This window comes from Wolffia australiana, chromosome 3 (genome assembly GCF_029677425.1).
Source record: "Wolffia australiana isolate 7733 chromosome 3, ASM2967742v1".
Classification (NCBI taxonomy): Eukaryota; Viridiplantae; Streptophyta; class Magnoliopsida; order Alismatales; family Araceae; genus Wolffia; species Wolffia australiana.
In genome coordinates, this window is record NC_135837.1 from 18,592,007 (window position 1) to 18,613,947 (window position 21,941).

The following is a 21,941-nucleotide window of genomic DNA, read 5'->3' on the forward strand; positions in this document are numbered from 1 at the left end:
AACCTGTTCTTCATCGGTTACCTTGTACGTAATCCCTCATCCACTTGACGCTCGTAGGACGACTTAGGGTATGGTCAACTGTCAAACCCTAATTGGTCATCTGAGTTTGGAAATCATTGGAGAACTCTTCTCCCGTTATTTCACTGCCTTGGCCAAGGACTTCATCACATTATCTTCCTTGAGCTGTCCCCTCTTATACCAAGGGTGGATGATTCCATCTTGACCAATCAATCATCTTCGTGAACTTTGTGATGCACCCAAACTGACTATTTAGAATCCCATGATTAGGGACACATAGGTTATAGTCAAAGTACAATCGCCCGTCCACAAGACGTCTTTGGTGTCTCAGGTATAAGGATCACTTACACAACCGTGACATGAATCAACCTGATTGACAGTTTGGTATAATACCATTTAGGGATTTGTATGGATCAATTCAGTGAACTCTTTCCACCAAGGAGCACCCACTATCTATCCTTAGTGTCTCCACACTAATGGCTACCGGACCGACCATACTCATCATATGAGTGAGGCTAGATAGTGTTATTTTAGCCGGATACTTTTATATCCTTCTCACGTATCCTTCGAATAGGAATATTTAGAACACATGCTTAAAGACTTGGGATCTCCGTATTATGATCTCATCATAATTCACATAGTCCGATCATATATTTATGGACTTCATTATAAGCATCACACGTGCACTATAATGAATATGTTCTATAATGAACATGGAACGAGATACGAAATGTGCGATTGGCTTGCCGGCCAGATATATTTCCATCAATACTTCCATGCAGTTTGAGATGAATAATTTGAGAAACCAAATGGTTGCAGATTATAATATGTGCAAAGTTGTTATATCATCAGTATGTGTTTTATTTAGTTTCAAACAATCAATCTGATAATCTCAAGTTTAGGATTTTATGACATATACCCTATGTCATTTGAATTTAGCCTCCATAAACAATACTTTATAACAAATTTTCCACATGATACTGTGAAAATAATATAAGGCAAGTAACATAACGATCCGTAGGAAAGCAGTAATTCAATTTCACAATTTTTTCTAAGCTTGGAAATGAAATAACTAAGCTCAAAGTCAAAATATGTTTTTAGGAATTTTTTTTGGATTTTATAGAATTTATATCCAAGTAGAACTTTAGCAAAATGATTAAAAATATTTATTATATTTTATCCTAAATTTAATCAATTTTAGAAACAAGATATCTAAAATTTGGATTTTGATAAAGTTTCATACAAGTATATTAAAAAAAACAACTAGAAATAAAAAAATATTATATATAATCTATAATTTATTTGAAGACTAAAATAGCTAGAAATATTCAGCCTGATTTTATACATTTTCTATTTTATTCAATGTTTTATGCTAAAAGCTAAATAAATTATATTTTTTTATCTAGGAATGGACTCCTGGGTCAAGGAAACCCCTAGAGTGACCTAAACTTAGCCAAAAATTGTCCAAGTGTAGATACCAGGATGGGACATGTTATTCTAAAAGCAGAGTAAATTTTGAAAAAGATTCGAATAGAGATGAAACGTGATGAAATGGCATTTGAATAGATACAACTTGGAAGGCTAAATAGGTGAAGTTTTTAAAGAAAATTTTGGTGAATAAACTTGAGATAGTTTTCAAAGTTTGTAGTGAAAACATTTTGGATTTTAGAGAGAGAAATGGTAGAAAATAGGCAGATTGCGAGAGAGTAATGAAAAATGGAGAAAAATTAGGTGAAATCTATGGGGATGATGATCAAAATTTATATCTAGGCTCCTAAAGTGTTGATGCTCATGTCTAGATTCCCAATACATCTTCCTTAAATTGGATTTCAATGTGTCAATGGGATCAGGTATTTTTCTATGCTCCAGAAAAGGATGAGCAAAGGAAAAACACTTCAACCAGGATGAAGAACTATGATCTTGGAGAGCCTTGTCGTGATGGCTATCCACCACTATAGAACCCCCAAAATGAGGTTGAGATAGATAGAGAGAGTAAGATTTTTTTTTATTCATAGGACATAATATAAAATGGTCTGCTACTTTTTCCTATTTTCTTTGCTTGTAATTCTTTCATCTTTTTCCATTGGCTGAATTTGATATTGTGGAGCTCCTTCATTTGAATTTTGGGCTGCTCATTAATGGAGAAGTTAGAGGGAATTGTGGAGGGACCTGCGACATGGCCTACACCTCTCTAACTGCTGCTTTGAAGCCCAAAACCAAAATTTCTCTAATTTGACCATTAGCCCAAATAAATAGCTCTAAAAATCTCATGGGATGGTCTAGCCCATTGATCATTGTCCAAGTTCATTCCTGTGAATTTCTTCACATATGAGACTTAATAAGATTCAGCAGTAATAAAAATTTCTTGACATCAAAGTCAAATAGGGTTGGTTAAAAATCCCAAAATGTACATTAACTGATGTTATGAGAAATTCAGAGTTATTCAAAGAATATACTAAAAATAAAATGAATTCATCTATAATTTATAGAATTATGTAAAATTGTATCCTGTGTCACAATTAAAATTGTATGCAATCATGGATGAATGCAATGATTTCTACATCATGCAAGAATCAGTTTATTTTGATACATTCTCTATTAAGTTATTTTTTTAGTCAGATGCCTTGCAAGGTTAATGATTTTTTCATCTTCCCCATATCTAATTGAGAACGAGATCAGATGTATCCTGAATCAAACTCACTATGAATGTTGAGATTCAGAAACTTTCATTCATACCCTCTATATATCATATTATTTATATTATTATTGTTCATTTCCCATTAAAAATTTGCAAAATTAAAAGAGATAAATCTATAACTTCACTTGCACCACACAAAAAACTTTACAAATAAAGTTCTTTATTTTATTATTGGCAAATTTCCACCAGTTTTGATGATTTTTTTAATTAATATACATTTAAAAAAGTTTATCTTTTAATGAATATACATATTTACTTCCAACAAATTTTCCAATGCCAAAATACTTTAATCCAAAAAAGAATCACAAATAAAAATAAGTTTACATATTCTAAGATCACATTGAATATGAGTTTTACAAAACTTTTCCCCGTATTCACAGAGCATTTGATGGCAAAAATAATTTATAAATATTAAAATTTCCTGATAAATACAATATAAATGACATGATGGATTCTATTCTCAGAATGAGTAATATTTATTTATATGAAACTATGATCATATATTGAAAGGAACCTTTCAGAATTAATCTGTCAAATATCTATTTTTTCAAAAAAATCTACATATATTGATGATTAGGTTTGGATGATTGAGAATCGTCATTTTTTATTCATTAATGAATTCTATTAAAATTAAATAAAATGCATAATTTCCGTAATTTATACGTTTAATAATTTATTCAATGAGAAATATAATACAGAAATAAACATACACGGATAAATTGAATTAATAAATAATTTACTAAAGAAAAATATATCATGAGAGTTATATAATAAGTAGCTCTAAATTGGTTATTAGCATGAATAAATTATCAAGTATATGAGTAGTGATATATGGTAAATTATTTTTAAAAAATAAGATAAGTTAAAACTCGTGAAGAACCAATTCCGTGTCCTTACTTAGAAGTGACAAATTTGGTTAACAATAAATGTTATTTTAAAAAATAAGCACTAAAATATTTAGAAATAATTACAACCATCTTATGAAATTCATAAAGTCAAGTTAATCAGTAAATATATGTTTATAATATTTTAAGACATCATGTAGTGAAGATAAAATTCTAAATAAAATTTAGGGTTATGTTGAACCTTAGTATCCTTATGTACTTGAGGAAAAGTTAACTTTTATCATAGGTTAAGCAGGAAAACATCATATATCGTCACAAGAAATTATTAATATGAATATATATATATATATATATATATATATATATATATATATATATATATATATATATATATATATATATTAATGTGATATGACATTAATATGAAAAAATTTATAAAATATCTGAATTCAATCGAGTTGAAATTGTCTGATCAATGCTCATATGGACTATATGTTTACCTGTTTAATTAAATATATTTTATGATAAAACCAAATGTGATAATATTTTTTCTACTGAATACCTCTCCAAAATAAATTAAGAATCCATTCGATCCAAAATTATTCTGTTTGGCACTGGTGGTTAATGGTAAGCTTTCCTCTGGGCATACAAAATGACAGAAGTAATGAAAATTTAACAAAAGACTATCAGTTATATGTGGATGAATATTCCATATACTGGTGGTCTATTAAATCGTGAAAGTGTCATACATAATATCAAACATCCGAAAAACATGAATATTCAGAAGAATGTAAATAAAAACTAAAATACTTTGGCACTCGAAGTCGTAGAAGTCTTGCGGAACCTTCTCGTGGTGAGCAAAGAAATAACAGTTACATTTAAGGTAAAATAAACTAAACAATATAAAAGGGTAAGAGCTGACTAGGAATTCTTTTTTGTATTTCAGGATTCTTCAAATGGCATCTTTTCATCCTTCCCCTTTAATTTTTTTATAATTAATAACTATGTATTTATCATCATGATAAAGGTTATAATCTTAAAATTCTAATAATTGGATTTAGGGCTTTGGACTTTAAAAGGTCTATGGTGATTGATATTTGAAATTCAAGTAAAATTATGATAGATGCACCTATTTATAGGGTGGGTTAATGTGTAATCCATATAATTATACCTATTTGAGGATAGTAAACGAATATTTAATTTAAGTTATAATTTTTATTAAATTATATTTAACTGCAAAACACAAATAAAAATAGTAAATTACATTGTAAAAATAAAAATATCAAGGATGCTTTATGACCAATACAACTGTCAACTGTCAAATGACTTGGAAAAAATTTCTAACTGGTTACATTGGTTTATGCAAAATAAAAAATTAAATAGAGGATAAATTTTTTTAGATAAATATAAATAAGGGAATTGAATTTTATGAAGCCTGAAATAAAAAACCTTAAACCGCTCTAATTTTCTTAATTAGGATGATTTATTTTTAAAAAATAAGAAATATAATTGGTGCATTTAATAGGAGTAGTATAATATAAGTTGAACTTGATATTTACATTGGAAATACAAAACATATAATATATATATATATATATATATTATATGAGTTACAAATTTGGGATCAGAATAGAGGGAAGTGTTTTGAATAAATGTTGAAACTTTTAGTAGAGGATACTTTTCAAACTACAGTAAAATATAATAAATAAATATAAAAGTATTTGGAATCAAATAAATAATTTGCAAAAACTAAATTTGGTAAAGGGAAGAGTGTTTGTAAACATTTCTTCACATATGTTTACAATCATAATAATTACATTTTTATTAAACAAGTGATGTTACATATATTCATTATAAATCTTGATATACTTATTCAATAATTCTCATTTTCATTTGTTCTGAAATTGGTTAATGTTATCTCTTCAGAACTTGTAATTTGATTGAATTATTAAATTTGATTGAAATGAATACAAAACTACATTGTAAAAGATACATAACATAAAAAATATAAAAATTAAAATGTTTTGAATGTGTAGTGCTCAAAGTTTACTTAAACTTAATTTTTTCAATATATATATTTTAATAATTTTGGGTCAGTAATTTTTTTGTTACTTATTATGAACAATAACTGATTTTTGTATTGATGATTAGTTTCTTTTAATGATAATTGAGATTAATTTTTATCCTTTAATAATTAGTTTGGATACTCTTCGGAAAGTATCATAATAAAAAATAAACTTGAAAATTCAATATCTGGTATTTTCACACTAAATGAAATTAAGGCGCTCATAGACAGTGATGAATGAAAAAATCTCAGCATTTTTTGGTGCCATAAATTTATCACAAGGTTGTACTAAATATTGAATTCCTTGGGGCCATGTGGTGTGATTTAAATTGCCTAAACATAGTTTTTATGGCGCTGAAATTAGTGCCATTAAGGCGTTATTTTTTACTAATATATTTTAAATTGTTTAACACCAAGGCATATGGCATGATTTCATTTGTTTCTTTAAAATACACCTTTATGGCGCTAAAACTGGGGCCATAGAGGGGTTAATTTTTTACTTTAAATATTTGAGCAACTGTAGATGTGGCATTATGCAACTTGTTTTAAGACGGGATAAGTAATATGTGGCAGTTATCGATCTGCAATATGTCACAATAAATTTAAATGACAAAGTAGTATCTTTACTTTATACTCCTTTCAGATGGACAAGAGAGAGAAGGTCATAGGTCAATGGAAAAAATGAGAGGAGCAACGACCAATCAGATCCAGGTGGCAGCTAAAGGGAGTAACAAAACAATGGTTGATATTTTTCCAAATAAATAGGGTGATATCAGGAGATCTAGTCATCCGATTGGGGGCCAAACTGAATGGCAATTTTATTGTTTGACCCTCTATCAATCATAATTTTGCATTGAATTCGAGAGGTGGGCAGCACAGAGAAAAAAACTATGAAGCTCTCCCTAATCTAGTTTCCCAAGACCCAAGAAAGACACAACCTGCTTTAGGATCAAAATTTATGTGAATCTTTAAGTGAAACTGTATATTTCCTCTTAATGACATCTCGAAAATGTGAAGGGATGGGGTCACACATGCTTAAATTCTAACATCTCCCTTGTATTTCATTAAAAAACACAATTTAAAGACCAAAAAAATTATCTACCATATTTCCAATCAACATACATAACTTAGATTCCTAGATCAGTTTGAAATTCCCATCAACAATTATTTTCTCCATTTTATCCACATTCTCTCTCTAGATAAGTTTCTCTATTTTATCTTTCCCGGTCCTTTATTTCATTGTTCCTACTATTAGTCCCTTGAATTTCATAAACTTCATAATATTTCAACAGTCCATACAAAATGATAAAACAAACTTTTCATTTCCATAAAATACATATTTTTTTGTTCTCATTTCATAAATTCTAACATCTCCCTGTCGATCTTTTTTATAATCCCGTCATGTCCTGATACACTCAAAAGTGGTTTCTGGACTTAGACAAAATTTGGTTACGCCTTGAAATCCTTCCTCTATGAAGTCCTATTGGAACAGAGCCCTGCAATTGTTCTACACCCAACATCCCACACCTCTAACAACCATTGGGAGGAATGATAGCATGAAATTTATAGTATTAATTTCATATATATTGGATTTTATTTGCACAAAATCGTTATAATTGCATGTTATCATAGTAAAAATTAAATTAAATTTGTCTTTAGTGTATTCTCCTGAAATTTTATGATTTTTACTGATTGTTTTCAATTTTAATTGAAATAATTGAGTGGAGAACATGAAGGAAAGGGCTCTAACACTGCTCTCGATAGTTTTTTGTGAGCGTAAATCTCCAATTTCATAAAATATTTTGATATTGTAACTATTTTTGGATGAATGGAGAGCTTTTCCAAAAATTTTCAGGTAAGATGGGAGAGATAATGAAAGTGATAGAGAAGTAGAGGGCATATATCCTTCTAAGACCAGAGTAAAAATAAAAAATCACTTAAGCAGACAGACTTTTCTGAAAATTTTGTGGAGAGAGGAAAGGGAAAAAGAATCCAATATCTTTGACTACTCCAAATTTAAATTCTGATGTCTGAAAATCTAGACGTTAGATTGAGCTCAAATTTTAACACAGAATTCTTCATTTTATCCTATTTCCATATGGATGGATGGATTTTACAGTAAAGTCCTACAAATATACAAAATTAGGGAAAACATTGGGAAAAAGTGGAATTATCTTATCCCTATACCCTTGGTATAAAATTCCTACTTTTCTCTCTCTCGACCACACTCTGCACTCAAAGGGGAGCTCCCCGTGGATTAAAATTTATCCTGGTATTGTATTTTATTTTTGATGTTTCTTTTCATTAATTTTCCTTTGTGTTCTTGTAAATTGCCTCGGCTATGGCGAAATGTACAAGCCCTTATCTTGGTTCAAGAAGGAAGTGAGCTAATGACCATATTCTATCATCAGACATACAAAATTCCTAAAAATTAGTTAGATTATATATCCCTTACCTCCCTTTCAATCCGTACATTATTCATCAACCCTTATTGTTTAAAAACACTGTATTAAGTAATCTTGCAATCTGATTTCACTTATGATTCTGGATCTTCGTTTGAGGATCAGGTTGAATGGAGAGAGGACCTATATTCTCTTCATATTTTCTCATATTTCCTACTCCCTCTTATGAATTATTTTCCCTTCTTATATGTAAGGATACCCCTTTATTTAAAAGGGAAATCAATAGAGATCATCCCTATTTAATCATGAAGATTTGATTTTCCCTGGAGATCAAATATAATCAAGATTAAGTCTATTTAAACTTTGTTCTGAATAGATTGAATTAAATCCTTAAAACACTGCTCCCTGTTGACAACCCCTCTACTCATCATGTATATCTTATTATAGAGGGTTCATTACAAATACTACTGTATAAAAAGCTTATCAGCCAAGTTAATAACAGTTTAAAAAGCTTATCAGGAAACATAAACAGAAATTTTGTGGAATATATAATATGAAAAAAGCTTATATAAAATTTTGAAACCCGAAAAGTTCCTATAAATGTTTATTTATTCCATAATTTCTTTCATATTTTTTTAAGAAAATTAAATTCCCCATTTTTGGCTGAAAAATGCCTCCCTCTGGGCCAGCCACTTTCTCATCCTATATCTTTTATAGAATGGTAAAGGTAACATTAAACATATTATCTCATACATCCAAATATTAATAACACATTTAATTCACATAAACTAAACCATTTTTTAGATTTATTAGTATCTCTACCCCCATTCTATTATTTGGATATATTAACCAATTGATAAATATTAAATATCATTTTTAAGTCACTGTGATGCATATGTACATGGTTGAATAGTTTTTTTTGGAAAAACCCCAATTTAAGTGATTAAATTGGGGTTTATAAAAATGAAAAAAAAATATTCTTAATATTTTGAGTTGTTATTTATATTGATTATTAAGTTAATGTTTTGGGGACCCAAAACCAATCATTAGATAAATACCATATAATCTTGTGAATATCCATGACGAAATAATCCACTCATAATTGTGAATTATCCTCTGAATGACGATAATTAGACTTTTAACTACACAAGTCCTTTTATTCAAGAATTATGAGTTATAGTGTTACATGAATTTGCAACTTGAGAATCGCATCCAATTGAGTGACGCATGTTCCTCTTCAACTTAATGTACAGCTACCTCTCTTTATTTAGGGAGAAAGTTCATGGGACATGATCACTGAAACAGCTAAACATTGAATTCCCTCCTAAAGTGGAATCACAATATTCAACCTTTGTGGCCCTCAACGAATAAAAAATTATTTCGGAAAAGGAACAAGGGAAGAAAATTATGTATAAATCAAGTTATATGTATAAATACTATCATGCTTTAAGTATCACTTCAATCTGATTTTTTGTCGATCATTAGCTGACCATAATGACAACATTTTTCAGAATCCAGGTTGATACAAGTGATTGACATGAGTTTATTGATTTTTTTTTCATTTTTATTGATGTTCCTCTTCACAACTTCATAATGCCTTCAATTTTGACTTTAATAAAATATTGACAAGGATCAATCTTCATTCCTCTTTCCCATTATTCAAGAACCACTTAACCATTTTCCTGGCAACCCACTTCACCGCCACATCACCAACTTCTAATAGTCCATGGTTTCAACCAGCACTCCATGTTTATTTGCTAAAAAATTCACCATCTTGCTCTTTATGTACATTGGCTGCCGATAGCACACATACTTAGTGAGATAATATGACTGTCTTTACAGATTAACTTGCACTAAATTGATCATATATGCCTGTTTTCAAGCCTAAAATAATAAAAAACATTTTTAGAATGAATTTTTCTAATTTTTGTGCATTTTTCAGTATTGTTATAGCTTTTCTGACAACATACACTAGAAGAAAATTATTTTTTGCTTGGATTATAATTTTTGTTGACTTATTTGGCATTACATTTATAAACATATAACTTTTTAAAGTCAGAAAACATATATTTTTATATTTTTTTACTTGTATGAGAATGTATGTGAATTAATGACGGTTTTTGAGCTTATTACTGCCATGCCATGTGTTGCCATTCGATTCATCAAATGGGGACCAATCATTTCTTTCCAAAATTATTAGATGCTAATCATTTTTTAAAGATACCATTATGGCATCTCAAATCACAATGCCATAATGGCCAATGATGAATTAACGGATTTTGATTTTTTATAGCAAGCGATGATATGGCCAAATCAGAAAAATGTGTGATTTAATTTGTGATCAGTGTCGTGCATGGATTGATGTTTAAATAATGTTTATTTTATATTTCTTCTTGGATTTGGAGAAGTCAACGATGATGCTGCGCCCACGTGTCGCGAAAAGCAAAATGCAACGGGTACATGTGGTGAAATCGTGTATGGATGGTGGTTATGTGGCTAAATAAATATTGGCCCCAACAAATATGCAAAAATGTGGCACACACTAACTTGGTTTCATGTCCACTCTTAACTAATGATTTTCTTTTGTTGTATTTGGCGCAAGGATACGTGGCACATCTAGAGCCATTAGTCGAGCATGATGAGGACAAATCTGGGCCAATCATCACATTAAATGTCAGCATTTAAAGATAAAAACCCTAGATACGGTGTGTAAAGGGAGGGGGCAACAGCAATGAGAGAGAAATATTCAAAGTAAATCAATGATGCAGAATCATCCAACTTCGGGGTTGATATCTGATGATCCATAAGGGTGATCAAGCTGATTTAGAGCAACTTTTTTTTCCTCTTCTCTTTCCATCCATACAGTTGGGTTTAGAAAATAGGGTCCTGATCTTTTTCAAAAACATTTTTGAACTCGCTTCCTCCTATAGAGGCTGATTCGAAGAGAGTGAGGTGTTTGAAGATCCATCAAGGCTTCTTGGTGTCGTGAGTGTTTGAAGAACGTAAACAGAGAAGTGGGAAGGCTGATCTGAATTAGGAAATTTCCTTGATCTGTGTGGAACATGGGATCTAAGGTTAATCCCTAGCCATATTTTGATCCTTCTTCAACACATTATTTAATTAGATCCATATCTTTCCATCTCACTATCATCACCACTACCTATTCCAGCATCTCTATCTCAACTATTTGTCTCATCTCATTATAAATCACAATCCCTAATTCATCCACTCCTTCACGTTCTTCTCTTATTCATCATCCCCTCTTTTCATTAATCCTTCATGTATTTGCCCATCTCATTCTCCTATTTTCACTTGTTTTGTTCATATCCACTATGTACCATTAACATCAATACTCATTATTCTTACTCAACAGTAATTATCCCCTTCTCAACTAACCATTTCTCTTATCTCACTTTCTCCTACTTTTTATGTATCTCCTCTTATTCCTTTTGAATCATCATTTAAAGTGTGTTTAAACCCTAATATACTTTCCTTGTGGAGACAACCCTTGCTCATCACTAACTAGTCACATTATTCATGAGTAAATGTTTATAATGTTTATTGGTTAAACTCATAAATCCACAACGATGTAATTTTACCCTAAATTTGAGTTTATCATATGCCTACCCAGGGGTGTACAATCTTCAGGCCTCTGTAACACCATTCTTAGATATATTTGTGATGATCAGTAAATAATAATGCTTTCCACATCAGAAAATTTAATAAATCTCAACAATCTTGGGATATGAGAAAATAACCACAAGAAAAAACAATGGGCCATTACCTTTCTCAGTTTTGGATCCATCACTTGTGGGTTCATTGAGTGTGATCCCATAAGCTGTACATGTGCTCAATCTTGATTGGTAACCATGTGTTCCCTTTCACAATCAATTTGTTCTCCTTACAGGTGGTATGCCTCAAAAATTGATATTGCCTTCTAGCACAGCGATCTCTGCACTATCACCAGTTTTATGGGGTTGAGGGAGAGAGAGGATAAGGTAAGTGTGACTAAAGGTAAGGGATTTTAGTGCTTCCCTAAACCTTACCTTCATAGGGCCCTTATATAATGTGTTTTTGTTCATCAAACTCCCAACTTATTCATTTATAATTTATCTCTTTGTTCAACTATGCATCTAGTTAATGGATCAATAGTTCTAGTTACTCAGTTTCCAGTGCATATATTTAATTATATAACATGCATGATTTATTTAATCATGGATGAATTTAACCCAATCAATAGATTGAGCTTCTTACATTTTAGGTGTCAAGCTACATTACACCAAATGTCTTGGAAGGTAATGTGCCGGCTACCTATCGTTAAAAAATTAGTATCATTACGGTAATGTTATAACCCAAGATATGGTTGACAATACTATAACTACTAAGGTCCTTGTCAAATTTCAAACCATAAATGGTCATCCAAGTTTCAACTGATGCAGTAGGAAATCGTTCAAAAAAGTACTTTGAAACTTCCACTACTGTGAGCAAAAACATCAATGCACCATTTTCGTACAATGTGTATCCACTCCTACTAAGGGTATACAATATCATCTTAAGCATATAATCACTTCGTAGAATTTTTACTGTATCCAAGGTATGATTTTTTGGAGTCCCATGATTCAGGTCTTCATCAAATTCCTTATAATGTTTTTAGTAAATCTAAGAAAATTTATTAATTTCACAAATATTCCTCATTCTTTTGAAAAATACAGATCTTAAATTTAAATAAAAAAATTTAAATGCTATCCAAATCATTTATCGATATTCATAATTATCAATTTCATGTAAGGAATCATGCCTAGTAATTGAAAGTGTATCTGTTAACTCTGTTATCCCGTTAGGTAATCTTCAAATTCTCGATAAATCAGTTCATCCATTACACATATTATTAAGTTGATTTTCAAAAAAAATATTTTCTTCTTTCTACATTAAATATCTACTGCATTAATAATTCACACAGTAATGTTTATCAAATATTTTGCCTATAAATCTTTTAGAGAAAAAAATTAAAATTTTGTGATCAAAAGTGATGTTCTCATATGTTTAAAGTTTTCTGTTGTGATGCAAATATGCTAAAAATATTTTCATTATGCATTATTATCAGATCATATTTTCATATAGTTAATTGAAATAAAGTTATATTTGGATCTGATTTTATTAGGATCTATTTTTTTCTGAATGTTGGTAAATATATCAAAAAATTAGATTAACTTCAAACCAGAGTTGGAATTAAAAACATTTTATCTACCATTCATAAAATTATAGAATGAATCGCCAAAATTGATGTTACTTTGATACCATTGATGCATAATTTTTATATTATATCAATATTTGGTATACTTTTGAATTTAGAGCAAAAACTTTGTAGCAGATTGTGACTATTTTATATAATTATAAAATATATTTCATCCTGATATCAAAGTTTTTATTCCATATAATCTTAAAATCATATGACTTGTCTAAATGTGATTAACTTGGACTGATCATTTATAATCCCTACTTACCTTGAACCATATTCTGGAAGTTCATATATCTTGACATGGTGAACTCACAATGAATTTTAAAATATATTTCATATGCATCGTGTAATACTTGGTATCTGTATTTGAGTTGGATTAGATACTTGGAATAAACTATGGGATTGATTTCATTGAGAAAAGAACTTTGGGAGATAATGTTGGATGAAGATGTGAAGGAATAATATCTTAACCATTGTCTTGAGGGTGATTTATGAGATGTTGATTTAATACTTCATTAAGTTAAAATTTGGGAACTATAATCATATTATTTAAGGGAACTTTTACATTTGAACTTTTACTCATGTGGTTAACTCTTGAGGAGTTGTGTGATTGGATTGTGAAGATTGATGGATTTTTTTACATATTTCAAAAGTTTTATGCATTTTTTTTAACATATTAAAATTTTATGGTGATATGATGTCGGATGTTTTCTTTTCTTAGTCATGCATTAATGACCGAAAGGGAAGTTAACGAATATAGAGTCAAGGAGACTACAACATGACAAAAAAATTGATTTCATCTACAGAAACTGAAAAAGGAGACATCACATATTATATCTGAAAGTAGATCATTTTTTCTCTTTTGCTAAAAGTTTACCAGAAAACAACATTTGAGAAATTGTTTCTAGATGAGGGGAAAAAATTAGATCTATTGGTAGAGAAGCATCAGCCGGAGATTTTTGTGACTGAAGTAAAAAGAGAATGATCTAGGAAGGGCTACAGAAACCAAGATGTTAGATGCCATGGATGAGAAAATTTAACTGTCCAAATGACGATGTTAAGTTTTTTAAGTCGTCTAGTTTTCCCTCATTAATTGGAATAAGTCACTGGTGGGCTAGTCACTTGGTAGGGGCATAGTGACAAAGTAAACCTCTTGAGAAACAAAGTACCCAGGAACAAATTTGGGAGTAGGTCAAAATTTGGAAAAAAAATTGTATCATTCCCGCTTGAACATATTAACACGGTACACATCTTTACTTACTAATTACATAAAATATAAAATGCCCGCTTGATCCCTTTCTCATAGGATACTACAATTATCTAGAAATTAATAAACACATATTCGTAACTACTTTAATTTTGCATATTAACATAATTATTTCAAAGGTACAATATAAGTTCATTAACTCAAGAAAAGTCCCCTCTGTACAAGAAAATGTATCACGAGATCAAGATACTAAGAAGAGTCCATTTTAACCCTCTTATGTCTAATGTAGTTTAGACATGGGTCATAAGGTAAACTGAATCCTCCTACCCATTGCCTGACTAGCTTAGAAAAATGGAAGCAATTTAGCGATTTTACACGTTTATTTTCCATGTTATGTCAGTGTAACCTCCTACAACTTTGCCGTGGGCAGTACCAATACGCTAAGGTTCTTGAGGACAGTAAAATGATAAGAGAAAGACCAAAGTTATAATTTTAACATGGGTGAAGTCGATGCTATTGTCGTGGGAGTAGTTAGAAATGTACAGCAGGTACATCCATGGCCGTCCTCCGCCACACATTCATCTGTACCTTTCTAATCAAAACAGAGGGGATCGATCTCAATAATGGGCAAAAGATGTCAGGCAGGTCGAAGTCAACCGACTTGTTTTTACAGTTCTCTGAAATCAAATGCGCGTTCCCCAATGGCTTCTCCACCTTTAGTTCCTCCATCGTGCGTTCCATCTCTACCACTTGCCCATGCTTGTGCAAACCCACTAAGAGATCGAGTCAGCGGGCGAATGATCATGAAGACTGAAGGTTTATCGGCTTGCGCAGGCAGGAAAGAGGTTGAGTCATCCAGAAGAGTGGATGAGTCAGCCATCGTCTCTGTTATCTTTCCATATCTCGACCTCTTTGTCCGCCGTCTCGTCCACTATCGTGGGAAGGCCAGCCAAGTGTCGCCACTCTCTCTCTCTCTCTCTCTCTCTCTCTCTCTCTCTCTCTCTCTCTCTCTCTCTCTCTCTCTCTCTCTCTGTGAAGTCTATAAATCTGGATGATTGTGTAGAGAGCTTATCTGCCTCCACACATCAGAGGAAGGTCCTACTGCTCTCCTCCTCCCAGGAGGTGCTGTAGCTTTACGTTCTCCAGTTTCAACTGGGGAAGCTGCATTTGGGGAGCAGCGTCCGCAGCATCGTTACAAATCCAATCTACCTTTTAGCCACAGTTTAAACTTTCTAGTCTGGGTTCTAGACGGTATTATTCCTACTATTACTGTTCTTATTGTTATCATTAATCATTAATTTTGTTATTACTGTTATTGTACTTGTTTTTGTTGTTGTTCTTCTTCTGATTATTATTATACTTCTTCTTCTTCTTCTTCTTCTTCCTCTTCTTCTTCTTCTTCTTCTTCTTCTTCTTCTTCTTCTTCTTCTTCTTCTTCTTCTTCTTCTTCTTCTTCTTCTTCTTCTTCTTCTTCTTCTTCTTCTTCTTCTTCTTCTTCTTCTTCTTCCTCTTCTTCTTCTTCTTCTTCTTCTTCTTCTTCTTCCTCTTCTTCTTCTTCTTCTTCTTCTTCTTCTTCTTCTTCTTCTTCTTCTTCTTCTTCTTCTTCTTCTTCTTCTTCTTCTTCTTCCTCTTCTTCTTCTTCTTCTTCTTCTTCTTCCTCTTCTTCTGATGATGATGATGATGATGATGCTCATGGTAAATTTTCCGCTATTGAATAACTGCACATTTATTATTCGCATAGTTTGGTATCCATGGAAAGCGGAGGAGTAATAATCTCAACGAAACCAAACCAACCGGAGCCCTTAACCATGGGGGCTCAAGTCAAGGATCGCTTGGAAGAACCAGTCGCAGAGAAGAACCAAGAACGCCTTTTTGACTACCCAGACCCCACCCCTCACCCTCATTCAGTAAGTCTAAGCTTATCTTAGTCGATTTCCATCCGGTAAAGGAGTCTGATTTGTTATGTTCATGCAGCCTCCGCACGTCACAATTTCGATGCCCTCCACGCCCACGGGACTTAACGCGGAGGCGATGCGAAACGGCTTCTTTGGAGGGGATGAGAGACTGAGTGCTGTCCATGGGTTCAGAGACAAACGTTTTGACAGCTTCAAAACTTGGTCTGGCAGACTAGAAAGACAGATATCTGGCTTTCGAGGGCGAACCCACGACGTAGAAGATGAGGACCGCAACTCGCCCAAGGGCGAACACACTGCAGCTCCACCGGTGGCTCGGTACTTCGACGCCCTGCACGGCCCAGAACTCGACAAGCTGAAGGTGCACCAATTTATTTCTTCACATCAACATAGTCTTATTCATAATTTCATCAAAGATATAATAACGAACTATACTAACAAAATTGTGTTTTTGTCTTTTAGTTATAACTAATATCGGTACTAGTTTTTCCGTAAATTCTATAAACAAAAGATACATTCAAAAATGGTCTTAATGTTATACTTCGTTATCGTTAATATCAATAGTACTTATTCAGTTAACATGATAAAAGAATACTATAAGAATAATTTCATCCTTTATTATTGCTAATACATTTAAAACATGTTCTGTTAATGTTAACTTAACGTTAAATCACTTCTCAAGAAGAAAACGACATCCAAAGAACTTGTGATTTTATCTTTCGTCATGACTAATACCAGTAATTCTTATTCCTTGTTTTCATCTCTACGAGCAGCCGTTGGAGCACTCTGTCCTTCCTGAAGACAAGTTATGGCCGTTCCTCCTCCGCTTCCCCATTTCATCCTTTGGGATATGCCTGGGGGTTAGCAGCCAGGCAATTCTGTGGAAAACCCTAGCGACCTCCCCACCAACCATGTTCCTCCACGTTACCCAATTCGTGAACTTCGCCCTCTGGTGCACTGCCTTAGCGTTGACGCTCTGCGTCTCCACTACGTACGCAATGAAGGTCGTCTTTTACTTCGAAGCAGTTCGACGTGAATACTATCACCCTGTACGAGTAAACTTCTTCTTCGCCCCGTGGATCGCCTGCCTCTTCTTGTGCATCGGAATTCCGCCGTCTATCACTGACAAGCTTCCTTCTGAGCTCTGGTACGTTCTCATGGCGCCGATCTTCGGTCTGGAGCTGAAGATCTACGGTCAGTGGATGTCCGGCGGCGAGCGACGGCTATCTAAGGTGGCCAACCCTTCGAATCACCTCGCCATTGTCGGTAATTTCGTGGGAGCTTTACTTGGAGCTTCAATGGGTCTCAAGGAAGGGCCTATTTTCTTCTTTTCTGTGGGCCTAGCCCACTATATCGTCCTCTTCGTCACTCTTTACCAGAGGCTGCCCACCAATGAAACTCTACCCAAGGAACTGCACCCTGTCTTCTTCCTCTTCGTGGCGGCCCCCAGCGTCGCTGGCGTTGCTTGGGCGACTATCCATGGCCACTTTGATACCGTCTCGAGGATCGCTTACTTCATCGCCATGTTCCTCTACGCCTCTCTCGTAAGTTTTCTCCTCTTTGATTTCTCCACTATAATGGAGTTCTATTCGCGACACAATCAACTGGTAAACAACGACTCTAGAGGATACGATTAAATCTAGCGGTCTTGATTACGTCTAGAGGAGGATTAAATCTTGCAGTCTGGATTATATTTGGACTAGGATCAAGCCAAACGGCATGATAATTATCTCTATCAATGCCATCAACTTTTAACTTGAATAACGATGGATTAGTATTGATCCGCATAGCCTGCGGATCAATACATCTACTCGAGTCTTTGCTCTCTCTCGCTCTATACTTCTTGATTTCCTTGAGTAGACTACCCTCATATCTTCTGCTTCGCAGGTTGTCCGGATCAACTTCTTCAGGGGTGTCAGGTGAGTTCTCTAGTGTTTTCTGGTTAAGACGAGAGTCGAAGCGGATGAACTTAACTTATTCACTGTGCAGGTTCTCGCTGGCGTGGTGGGCGTACACGTTTCCGATGACGGGGGCTGCCATCGCGACAATCGAGTATTCGGCCGTAGTGAAGAACCCGTTCACCCAGGTGCTCTCGCTCGGTCTCTCCGCCATCTCCACGGTCACTGTGACTGCTCTTCTGGTCTCCACCATCATCCACGCCTTCGTTCTGGGAGACCTCTTTCCAAATGACCTCTCCATTGCCATCGCCGAGAAGCCACCACGGCTGAGCAAACGGCGGATTAATCTCATCTGCGGGACTCCGGAGAGAAAGAAAGTCGATGATGATGATGAATAAGTCATGTCTCCCCTGGGACATTGACTTCAGTGGATGTTTTGCTTTATCTGGTGTTGGAAACCTGTGTTGTTCTTCTTCGCAGTTCTAGTGTACAAGTGTTATCCTGTCTCAAATGTATGTTTCTGGGTCGACTGACTTGTCTATGTGAAATCCTCTTTGAAGTTTCTTGAGATTGACCATCAATCCTTTGTAAGATCTTCCAAAATGACCGGTGAAACTCCAGAGTTGGTGTTGTGGCAATTGTAACTCTTGTTGAACCCGGGAAGATCCTCATTACTGCTTACACATGGAGTTTCAGAACAAAATACTAAACGAGAGCCACTTCATTCCACATCAAATAGAAGGCTGACTTAAGACTGAAGAAAGCAAACAATCGATTAAGAAAAACAAACGCATAGTTATACGACATTCAATTCGGTGACTAGATCTAAGGTTGTGGACCCGCCACCGCCAGAAGTAAACGTCAGTGACATATCTTCAGTAATGTTGAGATCTCCACTCCAAGCTGATCTCTGAATTTCGCAAATCTTCGCTGACCCAAAGCCTTGGCGAATCCGTCAGCTACTTGATAATGAGTTGAGCAACGTTGGATATCCATCACTCCAGAATGGAAATGCTGTCTGATATAATTATGTTTGATCTCTATATCATGTGTTCTTTTATCAAACATATGATTCTCGGCCGTAATCCTTTTTTACTTGCGGTCACGAAATAAGTCAAATCATCTTTCTTCATCCATACTGAGATCATTTAGAATTCTCCTGAGTCAAATGCTCTATTGACTGGCAATTGCTGCAACCGCATATTCAACTTCTGAAGAAGACTATACAAAGTCTCATGCTTATTTGATCTTCATGGAAAAACTTTTGAGCCAAGAACAAAAGCATATCTACTTGTGATTTATCTCTCATATCTGTATACACTCCAGTCACCACGCACATAACCATTCAAATGAATACTACATAGTCCATTATAAAATAGTTCATACACCATGTTACCACATACACACCTCATAGTTTCCTTGAATGCTCGATTTTTAAGAACCGCATATAAAATCGAAACAATTTGGCTGAAAATATTTGAACAATCTTGTCATCTTTATCAGTTATCTGTTCTCTAAAACTGTACATAAATTTGAAATATTTTTGGGTTCAGAAGTATAAATACATCTACGGGATTTAAGAAGTTGATATTCTAGGTCCCTTTCTGATTACCCGATTCTTGATTTCATAATCCCTGTTCAAAAATTGTTTATAGCACCAAATCAGATTTTTATCCACAATTCTTTACATTGTTGAATATGTGATCTATTTAATGTTTAAATTTCAAAATTGAATCTCTGCAACTTTTTACTCCCTAAAAAGTTAAATCTCTTTCTACAACTTTATGCAGATCTAAACATTAAATAGATCTCTGAAGATTCTTGCTAAACATTTAAAACTCTGGTGTAATTTAGAAATAAATATGAACCAGAAGTGGATTATGTTTCATTCATTGATTCCTAAAACATATAATTCAAATATGCATAACAGTTGTTTGCTTTTTGTGATTGAATATTAGTTATGACCTTTGGCTTTGCTAAATTCAGACTGTCAGTTTAAGTAGCTAAGGTATATGACCTAAGAGGTGCCTGAATTAGATGATTTAAATTTTATTTGCTCTAATAAAGATAAATAGGTGATATATGGTCCACCTATCTTGTAAATAAGATAAAGGATACGGTAGGCTCAGATTTTAGACAGCTTAGTATAGTCCTTGATGTTTTTCATGGGCATCTAGCCTAAGGTCATGATGAGCCCTAACCATATTTGTGTGAATCCGACCCCCAAGAAAAGTACTTGGAAATAAGGCCTAGCAAAGACATCAAGAATATAAAATGTTCCTGAATTCATGTCATCTTCATGCCCAAGTCATCCACCAAATGACTGCACTTGACCTCCTTTGATTCAGCCCGCAAAGTGTACTCAATAGATGAAAATTAATCATCCAATGGAGAATATTTCAACATTTAAATTAACTCAAGTATTTTCGTATTTTGACTGAAATATTTCAAATACTTTCCTTTTACCTATTTTGCAATGATCTCATTTCCTTGTTTTCACTATGTCCTCTTCTATGTTTACGCAAATTTACTCCTCATGATCAAAGTCATCACCAGTTTGCAGATATATACATCAAAATTCCTCACCCAAAATCTCATTGGAGCACCTCTATATGTTTCCTCCTTCATTGTGCCATTAAATTTCAAACCACTACAATAAAGAATACAATTAGGTCATTCACATACTCAGGAGAACCTGAACAATAAGCAGAAGTTCATTTCATGATTAATCAATGATTGAATATCGCAAAAATTCTTCTTGTTGGTTATTTTATTCTCTCTAAAATTTCTCGATGTTGTATTTTTTCCAAATAAATTCTTAATCCTTCATGAAATCCCACAAGTCCAGATGTCATAGATTTCCTTGATTTTAAATATAACTTTATTATTAAATAAAAAATTAATAACTGGTTTTATGAATCTACAAGTGATGATTCTATGGCCAAGGTTAGTGACGCCACAATTTTTATGTTACAATTTTTCCCTTGTAACCTAAGCCAGAAAACATAATAAAAAACTCTTGGGGACTTGGTATGACTTTAGAGAAGAGGTGTTCTGAAATTAGGGTTAAATATGTCAATATAGACTTTAAAATTGAAAGGGAGAAATGTGTAATTTTTACAAATAGAAAACAATCAAATGTATTTAATATGACAAAGAGAAAATGTATAGGGTACTGGCTTTCATTTTGAGCTGGCATAATTAAAATTTTTTAGTTCATCTCATAACCCATAAAAGGTAAAACCAGTCACTGCAGTTCCTCCAAGAATTTAACTTTAAAAGTTTCCCAAAAATTCTGGTACTTATCTAAAATTATCTTCTTCATAATATTAGAAATATTAAATTTAATTTGTATATGTTTAAGATGATGGAAATATATGTAGCCAACAAGCCAATCACACATTCCACATCTCGTTCTATAGTCATTAATAGAACATATCCAGTATAATGCATGTGTGATGCTTATAATGAAGTCCATGAATACATGATCACACTTAGTGAATCAAGATGAGATCGTAATATAGAGATCTCTTATCTTTAAGCATGCATTCTATATATTCCTATTCAAAGGATACACGAGAAGGACGTCGAAGTATCTTGATAGAATAACACTATCTAGCCTCACTCATATGATGAGTATGGCCGGTCTCGTAGCC

The 21,941-nt window shown here is 33.3% G+C and overlaps 1 protein-coding gene across 1 annotated transcript; it reads left to right on the plus strand.

Moving 5' to 3' along the window:
• Positions 1-15,554: 15,554 nt before the first annotated feature.
• On the plus strand, positions 15,555-18,853 carry LOC144701199 (S-type anion channel SLAH3-like). Its single transcript, XM_078572940.1, has 6 exons — positions 15,555-15,725; positions 16,216-16,381; positions 16,449-16,748; positions 17,161-17,931; positions 18,275-18,306; positions 18,377-18,853. Exons 2-6 carry the CDS (start codon positions 16,226-16,228, stop codon positions 18,681-18,683), a joined length of 1,566 nt encoding a protein of 521 aa, XP_078429066.1. The 5' UTR covers positions 15,555-15,725; positions 16,216-16,225; the 3' UTR covers positions 18,684-18,853.
• The last annotated feature ends 3,088 nt before the right edge of the window (positions 18,854-21,941 follow it).

What these genes read in the sequence shown, in the direction of transcription:
- LOC144701199 (XM_078572940.1), top strand. Translation starts at nt 16,226, where the DNA reads ATGGAAAGCGGAGGAGTAATAATCTCAACGAAACCAAACCAACCGGAG. An exon ending in CCACCCCTCACCCTCATTCA is followed by an intron (nt 16,382 to 16,448) that starts GTAAGTCTAAGC and finishes ATGTTCATGCAG; the next exon opens with CCTCCGCACGTCACAATTTC. An exon ending in CAGAACTCGACAAGCTGAAG is followed by an intron (nt 16,749 to 17,160) that starts GTGCACCAATTT and finishes CTCTACGAGCAG; the next exon opens with CCGTTGGAGCACTCTGTCCT.